The 26,317-nt window shown below is 42.6% G+C and overlaps 1 protein-coding gene across 1 annotated transcript in view; it reads left to right on the top strand.

The window, feature by feature from the left end:
• Positions 1–26,317, top strand: part of CACNA2D2 (calcium voltage-gated channel auxiliary subunit alpha2delta 2) — a 525,358-nt gene that overhangs the window by 348,138 nt on the left and 150,903 nt on the right. The window contains exon 6 of the mRNA XM_060271531.2: positions 24,419–24,557. Within this exon, the coding sequence (XP_060127514.1) occupies positions 24,419–24,557 (139 nt within the window). The remainder of the gene's footprint in view (positions 1–24,418; positions 24,558–26,317) is intronic.

Genomic DNA, 26,317 nt, shown 5'->3' with positions numbered 1-26,317 from the left:
TCCATCTGCATCTCACTGCATTCCAGGCATGGGAGAGGATTGAGAGAAATGGCTGCATGCTCAATGGTGGATTTGACAGGACTCTAAACAAAAGCAGCCATCACTTGCCAAGCGCGCTCTCCCAGTCTCTGCAAATCCATGAATAATTAGCTAATTATAGGGGAGTTATCCAGAGAAGGCAAGTGTGTTGATAGTAACGCTGTGCTGAAAGTTACAATTGGATTTTTTATTCTTATTCTTATTATTTTGAACATGGGTGGGTGGTTGTGGAGGACACAAAAGAAGGTGAGGAGATCCATAATCTTCTGTAGGCAACAAATTCTGAGGGTGAGGGATATGCATTTGTAATACCCAGCAGCAGATTTTTTTTTCCCCTGCTTCCTCAACTGTGTTTGCCAATGTGGGAATGTGGTGGCAGCGCCCCTGGTGCTGCCCAGAGTCAAATACACAGAGGCACTGGAAATCAAGTGTCCTTGTAGTTTTGAAGCAAAAAAGGACAACAGAAATCTGCTTCCCCCAAAATTAAGGCCGTTGGGATCTGGCATGGCAGGAGTTAATTCTAAAATAGCATACCATTATTGAATGGAATTTGCAATAGATGTGATAAAGTGTTATTACCCTTTGGCAGCCTGATACCGCTAGCAATGCTGATTTTGTTGTGAGATTGATCGTGGGTGAGGCTTTTTTCCTTTATTGTTGTTTTTTTAATCAAGCTACTGCTTGGAATCACGAAATGGTATTAGAATGTCAGTGTTCCCTTGCAAAATTATTTCCTGCCCTTTTCGATAGAAGGGAAAGCTTGACTGACTGACTGACTGACTGACTCCATCACCTGAAACAGGAAGGCCAAAACAAAACAAACCCCACTTGTTGCTTTTCTTCTTAAATTCTTCTTACTTTAAACCAACCTGATTAAAACAAAAATCTGATGAGGTATAGGCTGAATATGGTTTTCGTAGTGTTGGGTTTAATATTACTGTGGCTCTTCAACAGATGGAGGAAAACATGCTGAAAGCAAAGAACTGCAGGCCATAAGCCAGCAAACACTCATTAAATGATAATAACAGTGGACCTGCTTAAATTAATGACTTTAAAAATGAAAAAGAAAAAAACAAGGTTTCCAGTCAAAATCTTATCCCACAAAGCTTACAAGTACCTTGCATGTGCAGTCACAGAGCCAGATGCAATCCTCAGGTCAAAACTAAAGCCTACCAAAAAAGACCACTTCTAAGAAGCTTTCTAGCATTCAAGTCTGCAGAGCCATCTCTCTTTTGCAGGGTTTGTTTGGTGTGTGTGTGTGTGTTTAAGATATTAAGGCTGAAAAGCAGGCGCTAGAGGGAGGGAGGGGGGAGCAAAGCTCCCAAAATGTCAACAGCAGATGAAGGGCATTGGAAAATTTAATCTCCCAACTTTCTCAACTAATGTGACATTTGGATTTCATTCTGATAAGCAATCGGTCTGAGAATCCCCCCCCCCTTTTTTTTCCCTCCTCTCCTCTGGCTGGTAATTTAAAAATAAATGGTCTAGAAAGATCTCTAAACAGTACCTTTGGCAAAGTGTGTGTTTTTCCCCTTATAAAGAGAAGCAAACAAGCAAGAGAGACTGATTGTTATTTATAACCAATGCAACTATAAAAGCAGAGATGCGGCAGTCTAATAGCAGGCTCTTGTTCATTTGTTTCTGCATATTGTTGCAACTACCTGAAATTCCAGTGCAGTACACTTTTCTGAAGCTAGCTGCAGCCTTCTCCAACCTGGTGCCCTCCAGTTGTTTTGGATTTCAGCTCCCACGATCCCAGCCAGCACAGGTTATAGGAGTTGCTGTCCAAAACATCTGGATGGCACTAGGTTGAGGAAGGCTGTGTTGGAGGAAATGCAGAATGAAACCCCACACACCACTGGTTCGGGGGTGGGGAGAGATCTCCTCCGCCCCACCCAGTGGCAAAGCTGGATGGCAGAACGCCTCCCCTCTTGCTAACTCGCAGGAGGGGAGGCATTCCACAGAGTTTGTTTCTGCTAACATTGAGATTGAGGTTGAATCCTGACAAGACAGAAGTACTGTTTTGGGGGGGCAGGGGGAGGGTGGGTGTGGGGGACTCCCTGGTCCTGAATGGGGTCACTGTGCCCCTGAAGGACCAGGTGCGCAGCCTGGGAGTCATTTTGGACTCGCAGCTGACCATGGAAGCGCAGGTTAATTCTGTGTCCAGGGCAGCTGTCTACCAGCTCCATCTGGTACACAGGCTGAGACCCTACCTGCCCGCAGACTGTCTCACCAAAGTGGTGCATGCTCTAGTTATCTTCCGTTTGGACTACTGCAATGCGCTCCATGTGGGGCTACCTTTGAAGGTGACCCGGAAACTGCAATTAATCCAGAATGCAGCAGCTAGACTGGTGAGTGGGAACGGCCGCCAAGACCACATAACACCAGTCCTAAGAGACCTACATTGGCTCCCAGTATGTTTCCGAGCACAATTCAAAGTTTTGTTGCTGACCTTTAAAGCCCTAAACAGCCTCGGTTCTGTATACCTGAAGGAGCGTCTCCACCCCCATCATTTAGCCCGGACACTGAGGTCCAGCGCCAAGGGCCTTCTGGCGGTTCCCTCACTGCGAGAAGCAAAGCTACAGGGAACCAGGCAGAGGGCCTTTTCGGTAGTGGCGCCCGCCCTGTGGAATGCCCTCCCATCGGAGGTCAAGGAGATAAACAACTACCTGACATTTAGAAAACACCTAAAGGCAGCCCTGTTTAGGGAAGTTTTTAATCTGTGATATTTCAATGTATTTTGGTATTTGTTAGAAGCTGCCCAGAGTGGTGGGGAAAACCCAGACAGATGGGCGGGGTATAAGTAAATAATAATAACAATAATAACAATAATAATAATCAGTTGCCCTGCATACATGGATAGCATAGCAAATTGATGGGCTTAGACACAAGTTGATTTCATGTGCCTAAACCAGCCTGGGCCTTAGCATTTCATCAGCTTTCTTACTAAAGATGGACCTGGGCTCACCATATAAGAGTGCATGGACTAATCACCTCCCTACCCAGCCATGTGTTTATGCACACATTAACTCTCGCCCACCAAAACCTGTTTTTCTGTATCCATTTATGTGATACAGCAAATGTGACAAATGTGCTATTATATAAACAAACACACACCCCTCCACCCTGGCTTAAAATTGCTTGCATATGCCAGGAAACACAGAGGCAAGGAGGCAAGAGGTGAAAAGACCCAAAATTGAAAACCCATATCCTTGGTAGACCGCAAACTGGTGCACACGTTTCTGGGTGTAAGCGCCACTGGACTCAATTGGGCTTTCTTCTGTGTAGACACACATGCAGTCACGCTGCCAGGCATACAGTCTTTCTCACTCCCTGAAGGCTGGCAACCCATCCTTGCATCATAGGCAGCAACAGCAACAGGGTTTTCCTCTTAGAGCTAAGCTAGCAGCCTTTAACACGCAGCAAGCAAATCCCTGTTAATTATGCATTGTGCAAATAAGTACCTCCTTTTGTTTGACCTCCTGAATCTACCACCAGTCATTTTTATTGGGTGGTCTTATTTTATTCCATTCCTGATTCCCCTAGCATAATATATTCTCTTGGCTGCATGCATAATAAAAGCAACAAAATACAACTTAATAAAACCATAAATCCGTAGAACTAACCCAGAAACAGATTAAATCCAGCTGTAAAATCCAACAGAGAGTGACACAAATTAAAAACCCAGCCATGATTCCAATAAAATTCAGTTAAGCTACAAAAGCTATTAAAAAAAAAACCACACCAGCTAAATTGTCGTTATTCTGCAGGTGTTTTAAAAATGTTTAAAAGCCTGAGGGGAAAAGAAGTATTTTGACTGATAGTGAAAAGACATCAAAGTGGGCACCAGGCAAGCCTCTCTTGGGAGAGCATTGCAAAGATTTTTGGGGGTGGGTGGGGCTTCTAAAATGCTATGATGAGAGAATGAGAAAAATGTATCTTTGTCCACTTGCTCCGTGCTGTGTAACGTGTGACTGAGCCCTCTGAGCAATCTTGAATTTCCACATGGCAAATTTCAGCCTTGTTTCGTTTCTCACTTTGAATTCAATTCCTCGTTACTAGCTTAAATTAATTCTTATAATAACATCAGTGCCTCTCTGTGGGGATTCCCCTGGCAATACAGTTGTGATAGAAGAGACAGGTGATTTCTGTAAAGCCTGTTCTGATGTCAAAATCAAAGGCAGCGTCAAGACAAATTAGAGCGCTTTTAGGATCAGGTCTAATTCATTAGTGAAGAGGATGCTCATCACTTAGAAGAAATCTATACATGACAAAGACCAGGTAGTTTGCAAAGCATCAGAGAAATACAACTTTTCAGTGATGCTGCTGTCAAACATCTTACAACTGTACTGCCAGCAGCCTAATTAGGCTTGGTAGAATTCAGTGTGTGTGTGTGTGTGTGCGTGCGTGCACGCTCCCACGCATGTGTGTTTAGTAATTTGGATGGGTATTTTGGTTTCATTTTAAGCTTCATGGGTTTCGAGAAGAAGTATTCTTGGTTGCAAGGACATTGGAACAGCAATTTTTTTATATAAAAAAATGGATACTGAGATTCAGAAACATAAAAGTGCATTGCCAAATATCACCCTTATAAATCTCATAGATCAAATATCTCATATATCAAAATATATACATTTCAGGGAGAAAGGCTATCAGACTAGCACCATTCCCTCTATTTATTTATTTATTTTAAGAGAAAACTGTTGTTGGACTCCAACTCCCATTAGCCCCAGCCTGCATGGCAAATAGTTAGGATGCTAAGAACTGTAGTCCAGCAACATCTGCAGGGTCACTGATTCCTGACCATGCAGTAAAGGTTGCTCTAGAAGGTGAGAAATGATACAGTGCAGGGCTTCCTGAGCTGTACTGCTATAGGTGTTGGAGAGATAGTGAAGGAGAGCATAAACTGTCTTAGATCATTTGGGAATTTGAGTGGCTGTTTCCTCATCCCTTGAAAAACCACAATTCCATTTGGAAACCAAGATTCTTCATTTGAGCTCCAACAGTGTTTTCCTTCGGTTTGTATGCATAGCTATATTCACATATGAATGGAGACAGCCAGATTGTACCAAGTCCTAAAGAATACAAATTAACCACTCACAAGTGAATGTTGCAACAGAATAATGATAAACAGGGGGGGGTCTGTAATTACACTGGTTCCGGCACTTTGAAGTAGTGAATAAAAACGATAACGTTGGGTGGAAATTAATGTACATTTGCTTCTTAGAGCTGAAGGCAAGAGCAACAACACATCCCGCCATGAAAGAGGCTTGATGGTAAAAAGAAAAAGAAACAGTAGGAAAGGGGTGTTAATGCATGGGTGCTAGAAGCAACACAGGCATCAGGGGAGGCGACAGTAGTTGGATGGCAAAAATCAGTGCTCCTCAAACTTTTTTTCACGCACCACACAAAAATTACTTGGGGTCTCAGCAGGCTACTTAGTAAACTTTTTGTGTTGTTCTACAGGTCATACCTAATTCAAATACTTCATTATATGTCCAGCTTCCCCAAGCTAGTGTCCTTCATATATTTTAATAGAGTTCAATAGATGTCACAACACATTTCCAATGTGAAAGATGTGTCTGTTTCTGTAGGCTTTATGTTTTTTGTTTCTTTATGTTTCTGTAAGCCATGTGCTATGAAGCTCACAGGCACTAGGCCAGGGCCAGGACCTGAATGGCCTGTTAAATAAACCCACCCCTGTTCAAAACTTTCTCAGTCTCCATCATCAGAAAAAATAAAGAGTAGGGTCAAATAAAGATACTCTCAACTGTTCCACAACCTGCTTGAAGGCTTTTGTTGTGCACACACCCTGATTTATTCATTTGTTGTTGTTTTTCAGAGGGTCCTGTTTTTACCTTGCTCCTGTTTTTAAAACAAGTTGCCATTCTTTTAAAAAGGGCTGTCATAAGTTATAAATGTATGTTACCATTTAAAAATCGGGGCGGGGGGTTAGCTCAAGGGGGCTACAGGACTGGCTGGAGCTGTTGGGAGTTGGAATCCAACAGCATTTGGAGAACACCAGGCTCTTTATTACTGCTTTACAGCAAAAAAATGGCCTCTCCCTTTGTAAATAAAAATGCTGCCAGTAGTGCATGTAAAAGTGCACCCAACAGAGTTATGCTCAACAAAACTGAACATGTAGAAACAAATAAAATTGTCTTAAAATCAGACTACATTTAACAAATAACTACACATGGCTAAAACTGAATCATACCGTAAGAAATATTGGATATCAAAGTGAATGAAAAGGTTGCAAGCTTCCAAGATGGCAATAGCATTATAGATTATCCAGTATTTTCAAATACATACTTTATTGTCTTTCCAGGACAATAATAAAATGTTGCAAGAAAAATAGTAAAACGTTCTAAAATATGCTATCCTTCCTGACTCTGGTAAAATGTATATAGTAGTTTGCTTTTAATGAGTAGCTCTTTTGTTAACCAATGATTTGCTTTTGAATCTTTAGTTTTTGAGTGTGTACTTTTGTTGAGTACTGCTCAGCTCGTTTCCTTTCTCTCTCTTTGGCTTGTTATCAACTCAAGCTGGAAATGACAGAATACAGTGGTGTAACCTCTGATATGGAGGACAGCAAATTAGATAAACCTAGGGGTTCCTTTGCCCATGAAATCTCAAGTTGTTCTCGTCTCTAAATATGCAATACAATAATATAGAAAAGATGAGAATCTAGCTCTGTGTTATTACATTGTCAGATTTAGCTTACTGAGTTGCCCCTTAAGGGGAATTGCAGCTGTGTTGTATACTGGTAGAGGCTCCTGAAAACATAATTGGGCTCTGAATCTTTCCATGCCACTAGAGCTGCTCCATTAAGACCCTTGTATATGGTGCATTTACACTGAGTACATCTGCTGGAATTAAAAAGTAAACATTGCATAGCCAACCTATTATTCTCCCTTACTGTGGAAAAAGCTATTGCTAGGCTCGTAGTGCTGGGAGAGCATTATTTCTACACTTTCTTGTGCATGCTATAATGCAAGAAGAGTCCCCCCCCCACCTCTCCTATTCCTCCACCAGGAGCAAAGTGACTAGTTGCTGAGTCCTAGTGGAATGTGAGGGTGATCATCTGAAGTAAAGTAAGAAAGCAGCCTTAAAAAGACAGCCAAGAGACCTAAACATAAACAAGATGAGTTCAAGTCCCCGAGAATGATTCTTTTGTGGCCCCATTGATGTTAAATGAAGCAGTGCTTGATGGATTGTGCCTGATAAATTTTATTGACTGAAGTCAGCCTAGAAGTGTTCAGGCTGTCAATCTGCACAAGGCCCTTCTCAGACAAAGGTCTTAAGAACAAAAATAAAATAAGGGAGGGAGGGAGAGAGGCCTCCTAACGTATCTTGACTTGACTACAGATATCCAGCATTTTTTTCTTCTTTGAAATGGTTTCATTTAAGGTTGAACCAATCAGCTTCCCCTCTTTAACAGTTTTCCAGCACTCCCTGCATATTTTTTAACTTCAGTTTCTATCACACTTTCATCAGCCTTCTCAAACAGCCACATCTGATCAGCTGCATAGTGTTGTGATGACATTTTCCTGTTCACAGCCTGGCTCCTGATTAGCTGCAGACAGCCATGTGCCAAACCCAGGAAAAGGAAAGCGGCAGTGAGGTACAAAGTGGTATTGAAAAAGCAGTAGCCAAGGGAAGTAAGGAAGCAATGGACACACGTTTCAGACCGGTGTTTTTCAGGAGAACTTTCCATGGCATTGAAACTGCAATAAAACAAAAAAACAGAAAATACCGCAAAGTGCAAAATATCTGGCACTTCTCCCTAAACCTTAAATATGGAGTCGTAGGCAATGCTAGAATTACTCAGAGTAGACCCATCGAAACAAAATTTTAAAAATTCCTTCCAGTAGCACCTTAGAGACCAGCGAAGTTTGTCATTGGTATGAGCTTTCGTGTGCATGCACACTTCTTCAGATACCCACAAAAGCTCATACCAATGACAAACTTCGCTGGTCTCTAAGTTGCTACTGGAAGGGATTTTCTTATTTTGTTTCAACTACAGCAGACCAACATGGCTACCTACCTGTAACTAGACTTATTGAAACTAACAGAGATGACTAATTTCGATCCATTAATCTTAATAGGACTAGCATTGGATACAAACCATGGTATAGAAATTGGCTTCTTCTTCAGTACAGAATACAAAATTCTGGACAAATAATTCCTGTTCTCCTTTCATATTAATATCAGTGGAAAGACAGCTTTCCCTCCTTCCTGAACAACTAGGAACAGATAGGCAATGCAAGAAGAGTCCCCCCCCACCTCTCCTATCATATCCCTAACATATTTGTTCTCTGTCTGTCTGCATACGTGCCATGCATCCAAGGCACACGGCCAGGTACACACAGGGAGGGAGGGAGGGAGGGAGGGAGGGAGGGAGGGAGGGAGGGAGGGAGCGTGCATCCTGGGAACCGCAGTTTACCCTCACAAAGTTGCAGTTTCCAACACAATTAACAAGCTACAGTTTGCAGGATTCTTAGGCGATCAGGAAATGTGCTTTCAGTGTCTGGTGTGTACACAGTCTCTGTCTCTCTGTATCACAGTCTATTGGGAAATTTCAGTCTTCTTCATGCTTCAAACTCATTGAAAGAGTACCTGCAAGTTAACAGAAAAGCTTGAAAAGGCCATAGAGCTGAAGCACATATGCACCTGCCAAGCCAAGAATCCTCCTATAACTTGGCTGCAGGCCACAAAACAGTGACTGAGAATCACTGACCTAGAGAATATTGAGTCCCTGACATCTAGGGTTTGTTAAGTTTGAGAGTCAATGATCTGATAGGACTTCACAAGCCGCCTGCTGCAGCATCTGCTTTGAGATCCTGCGCTGTTCAGAGCATTGACCCAAAGAGGCCCATCATTTTTCAGAATTACCAAAGAGATCAGTCCCTGTTATAACAGCCCCCCAACGAAAAAATATGTTGCAAGGGAAATTTGGTCTGTGTCTCCCTCATTGCAACAAGGAGTTGTAGGAACCATTTGCGCTGGAAAGCAGCTTTTTCTGCCTGAGTGCGGGTAGACAATTATTCATACATTTTATTATGTGCAGTTTAAAGAGAAATTAATGTTGATTGGTCCCATCTCTCTGCAAATGATGCTAGAAATACACCAGTGGTTGTGCAAAGGATTCTCCTGCCCTTGGCTGAAAAGTTCTTGCTTCCCACCCCTAACATTTTGGACTCTGTTAGAGGGAAAGGTCCTGAATAAAAACATCAGTTCCTATAAATGAGTGCACATGTGTTTTGGTAAGAGCAAATCCTAAGTGTTCATAGCTCTAATGTGTCAGTTCCAAACTCAGTCCAAAACAGATCACAAGTATTTCATGTGTGCTTTCTGTTCATGATTAAAACAACAAAGAGTCTTGTGGTACCTCAAAGACTTAACAAATCAGTATAGCACAATCTTCTGTGAGCTAGAGTGCACTTCATCATGCACAAAGTATAACTCTCAGTTCTAGGTATGGAGCTGGGGGTTGGAAACTGTGAGGTCAGAGGAAAATGCAAAAAGCACAGATAGTGACGATTCAACAAAACCTAGAACATAGGCAAACTACAGTGACCATTCACAACAATAGTGATAGGTGATAAAACTGTCAACTTGGCAATTGTAAGTTAATTGATCGCTGTAGTGGGAAAGGTAGCATTCACTATAATCCTTTTGCTTTCCTTGATTTCACCTTCACCCATTCACAACGTAAAGAACTAAGGGTTATTCAGTGCTATTGGGCCAGGCTCTGGCCCATTTCTACTCTAAGCAAAATAACATGCAACTTCTTTATGAAATGACAATTTCAACAAGAGGCAGTGTGATCACTGCAAGGCATGTTGCTAAGTTGAATCATTTTCAGCAGCACAGCCCTGGCAGTGTATTGGACAGACTCCAGCGGGTCACTCATCTTGTTGACTTACAGCAGGCACCCCCAAACTGCGGCCCTCCAGATGTTTTGGCCTACAACTCTCATGATCCCTAGCTAACAGGACCAGTGGTCAGGGATGATGGGAATTGTAGTCCAAAACATCCGGAGGGCCAAAGTTTGCGGGTGCCTGACTTACAGGAATGCCCAGTAACAGCTGAGAAGTGGTGCAGAGATAAGGAAGACAACAGCTTCAGAACTCATCTGATCTGTGCCTCCCATCTTAGATCATACGTGCAGACTAAAACTAGCTTTTTTACTTTGTTCTTCCTGACCAATCTTCCCTGTTGGCAAGCTGGATTTTACAACTGGAAAAGAAGAGTCTGTGGACTCTTTGCAGCTAGAGTCTGTGGACTCTTCGGGAGTGCTGAGAGTAGATGAAGGCTAACGATCTAGAGGAAAGAATGATATAAAATACTCTCTTTCATTTCAGGATTTGGGTAGATGGGTCTTTTTTTTCAGCTTCACAGAATGAACAGATTTAAGAAGTTCCTTCCCCTCTCTTCAGAATGTTCGGCATTTTAAGCAATCTCTCATTTCACACTAAATTCCCATTCTTTTCTTTGTGGGAGAGAAGCAGAACCCTTCAGTTACTTGGAAATAATTTGATTTCAGTGGGAACTGCTTCCAAAAGAGAGTTACTGTATAATTGGAAGCTTAGACCAGAGAGGATTAATGGAGCCAGAATCACTGCTAAAACTCCATTAGTAGTTGGTGACAAAATCGCCAGGTACATATTTTGTTAGGGAGATTGCTCTTTGCTCTTGATTCAAACGGGGCCAAACATTCCCCCCACCTCAGTTTTCTTGTTTCATTCTTTTTCTATCTGGAATGGGATTTCGGGAGCTGTCTTTTACCAGGTCAGACCATTTGTCGCCCAACAAAACTGGGCGAGAATTTTTGGCAATTTTTCAGGGTGACTCTTGGTCAAGCATTTTTATTTCCCTTTCTTTCCTTTTCTTAATAATGAAAAAGGCTTTCCAACGCAGCAAGCAGTAACCTCTAGCAGTCCTGCTGCATTTCTGAGACAGAACACCCCTGGGACTGATGCTGTGTCACCATACAATATCATAGAATCATAGAGTTGGAAGAGACCACAAGGGCCATCCAGTCCAACCCCCTGCCAAGCAGGAAACACCATCAAAGCATTCTTGACATATGCCTGTCAAGCCTCTGCTTAAAAACCTCCAAAGAAGGAGACTCCACCACACTCCTTGGTAGCAAATTCCACTGCCAAACAGCTCTTACTGTCAGGAAGTTCTTCCTAATGTTTAGGTGGAATCTTCTTTCTTGTAGTTTGAATCCATTGTTCCGTGTCCGCTTCTCTGGAGCAGCAGAAAACAACCTTTCACCCTCCTCTATATGACATCCTTTTATATATTTGAACATGGCTATCATATCACCCCTTAACCTTCTCTTCTCCAGGCTAAACATACCCAGCTCCCTAAGCCGTTCCTCATAAGGCATCGTTTCCAGGCCTTTGACCATTTTGGTTGCCCTCTTCTGGACACGTTCCAGCTTGTCAGTATCCTTCTTGAACTGTGGTGCCCAGAACTGGACACAGTACTCCAGGTGAGGTCTGACCAGAGCAGAATACAATGGTACTATTACTTCCCTTGATCTAGACGCTATACTATTGATGCAGCCCAGAATTGCATTGGCATATTATTCCCAGGGGCATTCTTGGCTGGCCCCATGATGCCCAGTGGTGGTAGTCACCTCCCCCTCAACCAATAATGTGGCTGGACATGGTGTTATGTCACAACTTGAAATGCTGGCAGGTCTTGAAGCTCTGCAGAGTCACTCCATCTGTTTGGCGAAATGAGGTGATCACTGCAGGGAACTAATGACCAATTAAACAATTGATGGCCCTTTAAACTGTTGAGGGGCTATTGTTTTTGTTTGTTGCTATGCTACGTATTCTGTGTTTTTATATTGTAAGCTGTCCTGCGATCTTCAGATGAAGGGTAGTACAGAAATCTAATAAATAAAGAAGCTAATGTTTAAAAAAAACAACTAGAGAGATGAGCATAACAATATGCTTAACGATTGAAACTTTAGTCTTTTCTTCTAAAGGTAATTTCACATATTATTCAACAGAAAAAAACTGGTTTGTACTTGGCAGGGAGCCACAGCCAATCAGCTCTCTGCAAAGTTTGCCTCTATGGTGCATGTATTTGCAAAGAGATCTGAAAACCCAAAAGGACACAGGAGATATGCAAAAAATCTGAAGTGGATTCCCCACCATCACCACTTCAAGCAGGGAGTCAGTTTTTTTGTTTTTTGTTTTTTGGCGGTAACACTGGAGGGGGGGTATATTTAACCCTTTAATCCTGTGCCACTTTCCCGCTCTAAATCACCCCCTTCCACAAAGCTGCTACGAGCTCTGCTGGGGATTGCTGGGGATATAAGACAGGATACAGACTCTTGAATTCCCCCCCCATCAAAGCTAATAGCTGCATGGGGGTGAGATGATTTCGATTGGGAAAAACGGCAAGGCTGAGAAGGGTTGACCTTCCATCCTAGTGCTGAGGCTCTGATGAATGTGACTGCTTTTTTTTATTGAGCACCAATGAAAAATATTCCACATTATGTCTATTGTGGCCCTGATTTCCACCTTAATAATGTAACATGTTAAGAAGCCAAGAGGTACATAGTACCACCCCAGTGGTGCTTTTAAGCAGGGATGCGCAAATCTGTCAACTTTGGTTCCTCCAGTTTCTCATTTTTCCATACTTAAGTTCTCCCCAGTGATTATTCTTAGAAGAAGAAGAAGAAAATCCTCATGAAAGTTCATCAACATTTTGGTGCAGATTTCTCCTAATATATACAGTTGTGCATGCAATTTTGTCCTTTATAATGCAGTTTTCTCCATTCTAATACATTTTATCCATGCACACAAATATATGCATTTTTATGCACACATTGTGCATATCTGTGCACATTACTCAGATACAGTAACCCACATTTTCTGGGTTTTGGTTTGCTTATTGTTTTGGAAAGTGCAAATTGGACAAATTCCCCTAACCCTAACCCCATCCATTCTTCAGAAACAGGGCCATGCAACCTGCAGTCCACTGAGCCACCTCTAATGCCTGATCTTGCCTTGCTTGTAGTCACAGCTGGCCTCATATATGGCCACTGCCTATCTATCATGAAGTGGAGAGTGGCTGCACTGAGTGTCTGTGCATTTTTCTCTGTAGCCCAGAAACAATGTACAGAAATACTTGTCCTCTTTACCTCTCCCCACACTCTCCCTTTTACACACCTGCAGGATTAAATTGCTGCCTCTTATCTTTCTGCTCTCCTCCTCAACATCACTCCAATTATATCGTTAGGCTCTGTCATTTGAGACGAACTGCAGAGTGGGAGGTCTGCTCCTTTGCTTGTGTCTACAGTGGTGCGATGCCATAATTGGCACCTGTCAAGGGCAGGCATGACGTGGCAGGGAGGGCAGGGGCTGATTTTAGAAATGTAACGCTTTCGCTCCTTCTGGTGTAAGTGGCAACCTCTTACCTAAGGAAATGTCATCTGCTATAAATAAGCTGCTTGCAAGCGTGGAGGTGCTTTAGCTGTGGATCCACACAGGTAGCAGGGGAGGGGCAGGTGTGCAGGATCATTTAGCCTGTTCCTGGAGGCTGTGTTGACCAAAGCTGCTTCATCGGATGTTATGTGCATGCTTTGTTGTTTAGTCGTGTCCGACTCTTCGTAACCCCATGGACCAGAGCACGCCAGGCACTCCGGTCTTCCACTGCCTCCCACAGTTTGGTCAGACTCAACGTTGGTGGCTTCGAGAACACTGTCCAACCATCTCGTCCTCTGTCGTCCCCTTCTCCTTGTGCCCTCCATCTTTCCCAACATCAGGGTCTTTTCCAGGGAGTCTTCTCTTCTCATGTGGTGGCCAAAGTATTGGAGCCTCAGCTTCAGGATCTGTCCTTCCAGTGAGAACTCAGGGCTGATTTCCTTCAGAATGGATAGGTTTGATCTTCTTGCAGTCCATGGGACTCTCAAGAGTCTCCTCCAGCACCATAATTCAAAAGCATCAATTCTTCGGCGATCAGCCTTCTTGATGGTCCAGCTCTCACTTCCATACATCACTACTGGGAAAACCATAGCTTTAACTACGGTATACGGACCTTTGTCGGCAAGGTGATGTCTCTGCTTTTTAAGATACTGTCTAGGTTTGTCATTGCTTTTCTCCCAAGAAGCAGGAGTCTTTTAATTTCATGACTGCTGTCACCATCTGCAGTGATCATGGAACCCAAGAAAGTAAAATCTCTCACTGTCTCCATTTCTTCCCCTTCTATTTGCCAGGAGGTGATGGGACCAGCGGCCATGATCTTAGTTTTTTTGATGTTGAGCTTCAGACCATATTTTGTGCTCTCCTCTTTCACCCTCATTAAAAGGTTCTTTAATTCCTCCTCACTTTCTGCCATCAAGGTTGTGTCATCAGCATATCTGAGGTTGTTTATATTTCTTCCGGCAATCTTAATTCCAGTTTGGGATTCATCCAGTCCAGGCTTTCACATGATGAATTCTGCATATAAGTTAAATAAGCAGGGAGACAATATACAGCCTTGTCGTACTCCTTCCCCAATTTTGAACCAATCAGTCATTCCATGTCCAGTTTTAACTGTAGCTTCTTGTCCCACATAGAGATTTCTCAGGAGACAGATGAGGTGATCAGGCACTCCCATTTCTTTAATAACTTGCCATAGTTTACTGTGGTCTACACAGTCAAATGCTTTTGCATAGTCAATGAAGCAGAAGTAGATGTTTTTCTGGAACTCTCTAGCTTTCTCCATAATCCAGCGCATGTTTGCAATTTGGTTCTTTGGTTCCTCTGCCTCTTCAAAATCCAGCTTGCACTTCTGGGAGTTCTCGGTCCACATACTGCTTAAGCCTGCCTTGTAGAAATTTAAGCATAACCTTGCTAGCGTGTGAAATAAGTGCAATTGTGTGGTAATTGGAGCATTCTTTAGCATTGCCCTTCTTTTGGATTGGGATGTAGACTGATCTTCTCCAATCCTCTGACCACTGCTGAGTTTTCAAAACTTGCTGGCATATTGAGTGTAGCACCTTAACAGCATCATCTTTTAAAATTTTAAATAGTTCAGCTGGAATACCATTACTTCCACTGGTCTTATTATTAGCAGTGCTTTCTAAGGCCCATTTGACTTCACTCTCCAGGATGTCTGGCTCAACGTCAGCAACCACACTACCTGGGGTATACGAACCCTCCATATCTTTCTGGTATAATTCCTCTGTGTATTCTTGCCACCTCTTCTTGATGTCTTCTGCTTCTGTTAGGTCCTTTCCACTTTTGTCCTTCATTATGGCAATCTTTGTACGAAATGTTCCTTTCATATCTCCAATTTTCTTGAACAGATCTCTGGTTTTTCCCATTCTGTTGTTTTCCTCTATTTCTTTGCATTGCTTGTTTAAGAAGGCCCTCTTGTCTCTCCTTTCTATTTTTTGGAAATCTGCATTCAATTTCTTGTATCTTTCACTATCTCCCTTGCATTTTGCCTGCCTTCTCACCCCCGCTATTTGTAAGGCCTCACTGGACAGCCACTTTGCTTTCTTGCATTTCCTTTTCATTGGGATGGGTTTTGTTGCTGCCTCCTGCATAATGTTACGAGCCTCCATCCATAGTTCTTCAGGCATCCATAGTTCTGTCCACCAAATCTAAATCCTTCCTTAAATCTAATTCATGTGCATGTTAGATACGGTACTATTAGAAGCGGAATAGATGAAAGAAGCTGTAGGCTTGCATGACTGGATTACCACCTCTTGGCTCCAATCTGTATTGTCACCAGTCCACTTCTGTTTTCCCTCATACATCCCTACCAGTATTTCCATAGATTCAGGTCACCACTGTGTAGCTCAGGCATACCCAAACTTCGGCCCTCCAGATGTTTTGGACTACAATTCCCATAATCCCTGGCCACTGGTTCTGTTAGCTAGGATTATGGGAGTTGTAGGCCAAAAGTTTAGTGTTTTGGGACTATCCCTGATCGGGGATGCAAGAATCATTCCCTTTTTTAAAAAAATCATTTTGCAAACCTCATGCACAAGTAAGGATGAACTCTTTATTATGAACAACAACACCATCTACCTGATACATACTCTGCTGTCTAGGATAACTAACCAATCGCACAAGCTTGTGCAGGTGGCATTGTTCAGAGGAACATGTATTTAATGAATTCATACAATCCTATTTCAGCTCTTTTCAAAAAAATAAAATAACCTTCTCTACTTTTACAATGCAGCTTTTATACTTAGTGTGTACCAGTTTCAAGACCGTAAATTATGTTCCATCTCATTACATTCATTGAAAGGGAAGCTTCCAGTTTGAAACTGACTTTATACATAGTTTCATAAAATATACCATTGTATATTTTATGGGAAACCCAGCCAGATGGGCGGGGTATAAATAAAAAATTGTTGTTGTTATTTAATATAACTAGATTTTACTAGATTGGAAACTTGTAAAAACTCCCTACACCTTCCAGCTCATGAGTGTCCTCTTGCTGATTGCCACTGCACAATACAAATGCACTGCCCTAGAAGATGAGGTCCCTAATGAAGTCTCTGTTGCCAAAGAGTAATAGTGTATTTGATCCCCAAAACAGTCAGTGCTTGTCCTTTCAGAAATGCTAAGCTGTGCCTTTAACAGCCCTGGACTTGTCTATATGATAGTAGGGTTCTGTAGGGTCTTTTGCTCTGTGGAGCACCTTTGCTACACCTGCTGCTCAGTGGGAGTCCAGAGGATTCTATGTTACATCTCTAATATTGAGGGCAGGGGTCTTGCGTTGCTCAGCTGATTGCCCTTTGGCTACGTCACTGCTGCATGCTAGGATGGAGGGAGAGATGAGGGGGGGAAAGTGGTCAGGTTGGCAAGGTGCAGATGCACTGGGAGAGCCAATCTGCTTGCTCCTGCTGGTATGTTTTCACCGTGCCCACCTCACTGCCCCCTCACCCTTGCCAACCTCTTTTGCAGCTGCGACTCAGGCAGAAGGAGGCCAGGTGAGGGTGCAGCTCCAACACACCACCCACAAGTGATTTTGCATACTTTTGTCCAAATATTATTACCCCCTTTACCACAGGAATAGTGCTGGTTCTGGCCACTGTAGTAAAGGAACATTTTGTTGGCTTCTGTCTGTCACCACCAGAATGCAGCACAAGTATTACTGTATAGCAGGCCCCCTCGAAACTTTGGCCCTCCAGATGTTTTGGACTACAATTCCCATCATCCCTGACCACTGGTCCTGTTAGCTAGGTATCATGGGGGTTGTAGGCCAAAACATCTGGAGGGCTGCAGTTTGGGGATGCCTGCTGTATAGCCTTGGAGGTCTCTGAGCTTTCTGCTTCCTGCCCTGTTACGCAGCATCAGTCTGAGATGTCATCTGCCCAGCTGACACAGAAGGCTAGATGGGCTTTATGCCAGATCAAACAAAGCGGTACTTCTCTTGAAGACCTGACCTGAGGCCTGCTTCTATTGTCTCAAATGCATCTGATTGTTGCAGCTGCAATCAGAAAAAACCATCAGGTGTGAAATACGCTTGGAGAAGATTGAGAGCAGAAGCTGTATTATCTGGACTTTTCTTTCTAAAGCCCCTCTTGGCGTTTCTACTTGACTGCAAAGATTTAGTGGTTAGAATCAATGGGAAAACTTTTTTTAAATCAGATGAGCATTTTAGTTCATAGTAATTACTCGTGTGTCTTTTTCTTTCTTTTTTCCTTTATGGCACCGTTGGCTGGATTTCTGGCAGTAGTGCAACCTGTAGGGAGGCTAACTCTCAAACACTTAGAATTCGCAGATCATATAGCACACTCCTGTTTTTCAAGAGCTGTTCTGGAACAGGAAAGATTTGGTGTAGATTGAAGAGTCAGATGCGAGCCAAATTGCCCTGGAAATCTCTCACAGGCCTTGTCCACACTGCATTTTACTGTGTGTTTGCAGCTGTTTGTGCCTCCATTTAATTTGCATAGTTTGCATGACAGTGTGAGCAGTAAAGATCAAAGTTACTTCTCGTATACAAATTCAAATACATGTGTGTATGGATTACTCCAGACTGATTCAAATGGAGGAAATGTGGGTTAGCAGCTAATGAATGCTCAAGTGTGGACAAGCCTGCAGTCTCATACAGCAGATTGCTATAAAGCAGAAGCTATGCACAGGGAAATGGGTCATGCAAAGAGTGCTTTCTTTTCTCACAGCAAAGGGTCAGAACCAAAGAAAGCTTAGCTCTTCTTACAATTTGACTATTCTGCTCTGTGCCACAGAGTCCAGAATAACTTAATTCAACCTTTCTCTTTTTAACAAATTCTTTCATTCTGACACAAAGCATGAAAAAATAAGTTTGCTCTAACCTGCTGTTGTGAGGATGGCATCCAGGAAGGAGGTCTCTGCTGGGAGCTACACAGTCATACTTCAGTGGGCTAAAATTAGCCTTTTCTCCAATGCTTTCAATGTCATTTATGATTCCAGTCTGTGTCGAGAGCATCAGTAGAGAGATGATGACAGAATACAACAGAATGTATTAGCCTGGCTTTCTGTCAGCAAAGAAAGCTTGAACATCTTGTTGCTAAACAGTTATGATACAACATTTGCAAAAGTGTATAACACTTAACTAGGCACAGTGCACAGATAAAACAGGTCCTAGCCCTGATGTCTCAGAATCTAAATTAGGCTTGGACAATTTATGGCTTGCCAAACTGAAAGTGATCCATTGGCCATGTTATGTACTGAGCTGAATCCTAGAACAATAGGATTCAGAATCAGCGGGAGCTACCCAATCCAACTCCAGGTGGAAGTGAATCCGCAACCTGATTGGCCTGCTGGAGCAGCCAATCAGGCGGCTGGCAGAAGTGAATCTGCTACCTGATTGGCCTGTAGGAGCAGCCAATCAGGCTGCAGGCAGAAGTCAATCCACAATATAATTGGCCCACAGGTGTAGCCCTGAAGTAGCCAATCACGCAAGGCCCATTGTGTAAATAATGTATATAAGTAGATGGTTTTGGGAAAAGAGCCATTCTTCTTCTCCTCTTCTCCTTGATGACTATGAGCTGAATAAAGAGCATGAAATTCACTCTCGACTCCGAGTACATTTCAGGCCACATATTGTGTGTTCAGTAGTTGACCTGCTTTGTAATGTTTTATTCTGATTTTATTTAGTAAATATTTTAGTTTCCTGTTAATGTTGCTTTGAATGTATACTTTATATCAGACTTTCCTCCATAATGTTTTATTCTGCATTGCTTCATTTGATGTTTCAATGTGTAATAATAATAAAACACTTCAATATTTTTTCCCTTAAAAATATAAAGCGGTATAGGAATGAAATGAAGAATAATAATAATAAATTCATAATCTGCCCTTTCATAGACTATAACAAGGAGGCATTCGACATATAAAATCCAATAAAATCAATCTATATATATATTAAACATAATTAAAAACATTAGATACTAGTTGGTTTAAAGAAAAATTCATATAATGGAGGCCTGTCTAAGCAGCACAGCTTTCAGAAGATGCCTGAAAGTAGCAGGGATGGTTCCTGCCAAAGCTCTACAGGTAAGGAGCTCCACAGTGTAGGAGTAAGGCCTCTTCCTATATGATCATAGCTGCCAAGTTATCCCTTTTTTAAAGGGATTTCCCCTTATGCTGAATAGGCTTCCTCACGAGAAAAGGGAAAACTTGGCAGCTATGTATATGATGCTTTAGTGGAGGGAAGATTGCTCCTTGTGAGTCACTGGTTATGAACACAATATAGAATTCCAGTAAAGTTTCTAGCCCTGATGACTGCAGATTCACACACATAACATGTGGTACTGAACTATAAAAGTATTGTATTTCAGTTCTTGGGTCCTGGATCAAGTCTTTTCAAGGCATATTCAGCAAGAGGGCAGATGCAAAGGAGTGCTTGCAGATACTGTTAGGAAAGGCATATGCAAAACGGAAATCTTCCCCCAAACAATTAATTGATATGCAATCATTATCCCATTGTATTTCTCCAACCCAAATCTTGAAGCTATGAATTGGCATGCAGAAGCAAAAAAACAAGCTTGTATACAGTTATTTTCCTCCCCATTAGTTATTTCAGTAGCTTTCTTTAAAGTCCTAGAGAAATGCTAGTCTTCTGCAAACTGTGTCTCCCATTTTTTACTTGGCACGGGAGTACTCTTTTGCTAAGAAGGTTTTGGCTACTAACTGTTTAGAAAATATATCTAGCGTCACAGATGAAAGCCTTTTGTTACAAATTATCAAAGAGTTTCCATGTTAGTAGGTGTGGCCCATGAGGTGAGGCACTGCCACAGTGCTTGGCCTTACACACAGCAGCTGCATGGGAAAGAGGGGCTGAAAGGGATGCATTGCAGATGCAAAATGAATAAAAGTTGCATGGGAGCTATACATATATACCATAACCCTGAATCTAAATAAGCATTCACTTCCAATTTTAAAGAAGGCTGCAAACAATCGGAAAGAATCCCAGCAGGAATCGATGGTAGTGAAATGAGGCTGCTGAAGGAAATGCTATGCATAAATAAGAACAGCCAAAAGGACAAATTTTGGCAGTGTGTATCTGTAGTAAGGGAAATCAGCCAAGCACATTTCGAGAGTAGCTGCTAAAAAAAACAAAAACCTTTATGTGCTCCTTTCCCACCCCAGAAAAAATATTCCCAAGGCAGATCAAAAAAACTGAACGTCTGCTAGGAAATGGCTAGAGCCATTAGGGTAAAAGCACATTAAAGAAAGTTATGGTCAGTGCAGAGAACCTCTGGTGCAGGAAATCTTTGCATCAATCTTCACTGCAGATGACATCAGGGAGATACCAGCAGCAAAAGAAATTGTCACAAATTGACATGTCAGAAGAAGCATTTTAGAGCAAATAAATGAAAGAGTAATATGTCACCAGGACCAGATGGCATTCATCTGAGAGTTCTGAAGGAACTCCAATATGAAATTGCAAAATAGCTAACTGCAATATGTAGCTTTCTTGCTAAACTCAGCAACTGCATGAGAAGACTATGAGAGGAAGCAGGCTTTTGAAAGGGATAGGCCTACAGGCCTATATGCTATACCCAGATAAATGAGTAAAGTTTCTAATAAATGATAGGTGGTGCAAACTCTTAAGTTAAATCCCATATGCCAGGGAGGAGGCATGCTTTTTGTAAATAGAAAGTGTTCCTCTTAGAATTGTTTGAAGGTGGCAATGAACATACAGCTAAACCTATTCCAGTAAACACACATGTTCCTTCAAACAGCAGCCCGCAGCCATGATGTGAGTGCAATGGGACATAGAAGCCAAGGAAGAAATGAATGAAAGGGATAAATGGTTAAGATAATCAGTGCTGGATCAGGCCAAATGCCTATCTAGCCCAGCATCCTGGGTTGTATTCAGCTAACTTTTACTCAGAATAGACTCTGATGGTTAATGGTCTTAACTAACTAAAACCCACTAATTTTAATGGGTATAATCAATGTAACAGTTACTTAAATACAACTCCCTACTTTCCCTAGGGACTAGCCACGTGCCTATGGGAAGCCCACAAGCAAGGGCTGTTGTTCCCAAGTGACTGGTGATCCCAAGAATGCCTCCCCTTGTCCCAGATATAACCTGCAGCCGTCGTGACTAGTAGCCAGGTTCATTTTTATTGCAGGGGGTTATTTTATACGCCCACTTATAATGCGAGGAGGGAAACGCTGGATAGCAAGGTGGCATAATTGCTAGGGACAGAAATTTATTCAGGGTTAAAATTAATTTCACACCTACAGAAATTCCTGTGATACGTTTTCTGAGTCAGAAAAGTCACAGTAGGAGGGCTTTCTTGCAAATGCCCACTGTGGGTAGTGTGAGAACATCTAGTCCAGTGTCTGGTTTGGCCGAGTGGTCAGCTGAGAGTCCAAAAGTGTGCCTTGGATGCAGCAGCCTTCCTCTGTTATCTATCCCCAGCCAGCATCTAGTACAGTGGTACCTCGGTTTAAAACACAATTGGTTCCGGAAGTCTGTACTTAACCTGAAGCGTACTTAACCTGAAGTGAACTTTCCCATTGAAAGTAATGGAAAGTGGATTGATCCGTTCTAGGCGGGTCCGCAGAGTACTTAAACTGAAAATACTCAAACCGAGGCATACTTAAACCAAGGTATGACTGTATTCAGAAGTATACTGAACTTGAAGGTTCATAGCTAATGGCTTTTGATAGAACTGTACTTTACAATGCTTGAATTATTGGTGTGAGAGGAGGAGGAGCCTCTTAATAGCATCTTTAAGCTCCATCCCTTGTTCCATAGCATCATAGCCAAACCATGGCTTTTCTCTAGCCCACTAAAAACATTGACTAGAATAAAGGTGAGGACCCTGTGACCGTCTTGCGATTTGACCCTGCCACAATGAATTATTAAGTCTCATTCTCTCTTTTTTAACCCACCTCTGTGTCTAACACACCAAACATGTGTAACAAAACAGACTGTTGCTTAGAAGAAAGCATCTTTCAGAGGGGAAGTGTTTGGATAAGAAGGGTGCTTAACTCTCACTGCCAGCCACTTCCCCACTGCAGCTCCTCCCATGAGCCACTTCCCCCCATACCCTATCTAAACAAGCTGAAGTTGGGAAAGCCTGGATTCGGAAGTGCCATGTCCTACACATCTCTGTAGCACTTCTCCTTACCTGCACTGCCTGATCAAGATTTCTCAGTTCTAATGCTCCAAGAAGAAAGCATGTTTGCTTCTCCAAACAGGTTAAATCTCCTCATACAAGGAACAAAAGAGCCCTCAGTTTGTTCGATTTGACTGCCAAAACTGTGGCAATCTGTACACGGAAGGGAGAGAGAAGTGGAGTGTGAAAGAGCCGGCACATATTCCAGCCTCAGCAGCAGGGAGTTTGCCATCTCTCTCTACCATAATTAAATATTGTTTGCATTGCTTATTGACAAAGCACTAAGCTCCACTCAGTTTTAATTTGTTCTTTGATAGTCGCCTTTTGCTGCTAATTGATTTTCAAGGGTTTTTTTGTCTGATTTAATACCTGCCATGCTACTGAAAACAGAGAGGCAAGGTTAAACAGAGCCAAGAAATGAGCCAGGAATCAGTGCATCTTCTCAACCAGTTTGCTTTACAAGCCACCTCAACCTGACGCACAAAGGCTGCATTTTAAAAAGATTTAGCAGCTATTCCACTCCCAGCCCCTTCCAGGCACAGCTCCTGCTGCTCCTGCTGTTGCTATGGAGTTTACTTGAAGAGGGCTCAGAAGTATAAATGTCCTGGTTTCCCAGCAACACACACTCCAGGGAATGGGACAGGACCATTGGCTGCAAGGGGAAAACTGCTAGCAGCGGTGTCCTGTGGTGATCAAGGCCATGAGCTATGAGCTGAGTGTCTCCCATTCAGAACTGAACTAAAGAACCAGATTTCTCATGCTCAAGAGAAGACTGCACTAAAAATAATATCTACCTGCTGAACAAGGAGAGTTAGCTGTGGATCTTTCTGCACAGCTGCCATGTTCAAATGGAAGTTACTGAAAATACTAGCATTTTCTGTTTAAACATTGAAGACATCTATAACCAACCGGGGGGGGGGTGTCCAGAACTGTGGTGGGACCTATTTCAATACCACAAGCAGCAGCCAATAAGGTGTTGTGGCAGGTGGCATATATATATTGCTACCTCTGCTGAGCTGCAGTCAAGTGAGATGAAGCCCTTGCTCTTATGGGAAATATAAGGTCAGCACTGAGCAAGCAGGTGACTGCTGAATGGCTAGTTACATCTCATGCAGGCATGAGCCAATGATGTCAGCAGCCTATGTAGGGTGATGATGATGTTCAATCAACAGCTGTGTGCCCAACAAAAAGCAGGCCTATGCGTCCTGTTCCTCCTATATTACAGAGCAGCTCCAGCAGATAAAATGGGGACTTTTCATATTGGCTGCCACTCAGCCGCAGATGCCACATACAGTGGTACCTCGGTTTACAACCACAATTGGTTCCGGAAGTCTGTACTTAACCTGAAGCGAACTTTCCCATTGAAAGTAATGGAAAGTGGATTAATCCGTTCCAGACGGTCCGCAGAGTACTTAAACTGAAGCGTACTTAACCTGAAGCGAACTTTCCCATTGAAAGTAATGGGAAGTGGATTAATCCGTTCCAGACCGGTCCGTGTAGTACTCAACCTGAAGGGTACTTAACCCAAAGTATGAGTGTAATTGGTTCTGGAAGTCTGTACTTAAACTGAAGCGTACTTAACCTGAAGCGAACTTTCCCATTGAAAGTAATGGAAAGTGAATTAATCCGTTCCAGATGGGTCCACGGTGTTTGTAAACCGAAGTGGTTGTAAACTGAGGCGGTTGTAAACCGAGGTATGACTGTACAATCTGCCACACCAGCTTGTTGGCTGCCTCTGTATAAAACTGACCTGAGCTTTTGTCTCCTCTTTTTCCTCTCCAGGAAGATCCAGATGGAGAAGAAATTGAAAAAGAAAAGTCCAACTCCCTGAAACTGGAGTTCACAGAAGATGCCAACTTCAAAACGAAGGTTAACTACTCTTACGCAGCCGTGCAGATACCTACAGACATCTACAAAGGCTGTGAGTTGCCCCTTTTCACAGATCTCTTCATTCTAAGTCTGGAGACAACCCCCATAGATCAGGAGTGAGGAACGCTCGGCCTGTGGGCCAAATGCAACTGGACAGTTGGCCTTCTAGAGCCCCTTGCACCCACCAGTTGTTCAGCAGGAAGCAGCCAAGAGGGAAATAAGGTTCTGATGTTGAGCAAAGTATGTATGATTGCAGCTCCTCTCTCTGCAAGAAGGGAGAAGTGCCTCAGCAGAGAGGCAGACTTCTTGCATATTTCCAGGAGCACAAGCATCCATGCAATATGCAGTTGCACGCATGCAATTTTGGGGAAGCAATTGCAATTTGGAGTTTGAGTCTTTGACTGGCTGTAAGGCAGGGCTTGCAGTTCAGCTGTGCATTTGTGTTTAGGGTTGCCAGACTCAATAGAGGACAGGACTTCTGTGCCTTTAATTGCCCTGCTCCCTTTTGAGTCTGGAAACCTTAAAAAGAAACCAGCAGACCCTTTGTTTAATTTCTAAGCAAAGGGTCTGCTGGTTTCTCTTTAAGGTTTCCAGACTCAAAAGAGAGCAGGGCAATTAAAGGCACAGAAGTCCTGTCCTCTATTGAGTCTGGCAAGCCTATTCATAGCTGCCAAGTTTTCCCTTTTCTCACGAGGAAGCCTATTCATCATAAGGGAATTTCCCTTAAAAAAGGGGATAACTTGACAGCTATGAGCCTATTTGTGTTATTTGCAATCTTCTGTTGGGATTACTGAGTTCTTTTTGCCTTTTGTATAGTCAGCAGAGACAAAGGCCGTTAGCTTTTTCTTTTCAAACTTTTTTCTAAGAGTTTGAGGAATTTTAATCATTTTTTCTCTTAAATTTACTTTTTTAAGTTTTTGACTGTTTTTACTGATAAATTTAATATTTATTGCAAACAGCTCAGAGGTTTTATTGCAACCAAGTGGTATATACATTTTTTGAAATACATGAAATTAAGAGAAAATTAAAGGTGAGACTAGAGTTACTGCAAATTAAATAAGTATATGGTTTTGTTTCAATGAGAAGTAACTGTTTGTGTGTCTGTGGAATGTGCATATTAAGGGTATGTGATACTGTGTGCATCTCACCCCACCCCTTTTGGATCTGAGCCACCCACTGCTGGAATGTGGCCCATGAAAGCTTTTCCCCCAGGGTAATGCCACCTGTAGACCCCCAAAAAGTTCCCCACCTCTACCATAGATTAACTATTCAAGCTTTGCCATAGACAATATAGTTGGGTTAATTTACCCTTGCACATAGGTGCTAGATAAACTATAGCTGAGCTTAACCAGATCTGTCCTTCCCCAAACAATAGCCCAGCCTCCACTGAAAAATTAGCACACATTCACACACACACAAAATCAAAGTATTTTTGCCTCGCTCTACACTAGAGTAATCTGGGATTGTTTCATTGCTGCTGCCTTAGTATGGTAAGGTCAGGGGCGGACTTTGGTAATATAGTGCCATGAGCAAGGACAAAATTTGGCATGCACACCCCAGCTTCGAATAAGCTACTCATCTAAATACAGTGGTACCTTGGTTCTCGAACGTAATCCATTCAAGAAGTCTGTTCGACTTCTGAAACGTTCAAAAACCAGGATGTGGCTTCCGATTGGTGGCAAGCACCCTGGCAACAATAGCTGACAGCCACATCGGACGTTCAGCTTCTGAAAAACATTCAAAAACTGGAACTGAGTTTTCGGCATTCGGGAGACGAAATGTTCGAGTACCAAGGCGTACGAGAACCAAGGT

This window comes from Zootoca vivipara, chromosome 2 (assembly GCF_965207765.1).
Source record: "Zootoca vivipara chromosome 2, rZooViv2.hap1.1, whole genome shotgun sequence".
NCBI lineage: Eukaryota > Metazoa > Chordata > Lepidosauria > Squamata > Lacertidae > Zootoca > Zootoca vivipara.
The sequence above is the reverse complement of the archived record's forward strand: the minus strand, read 5'-3'. Positions and strand labels throughout refer to the sequence as shown.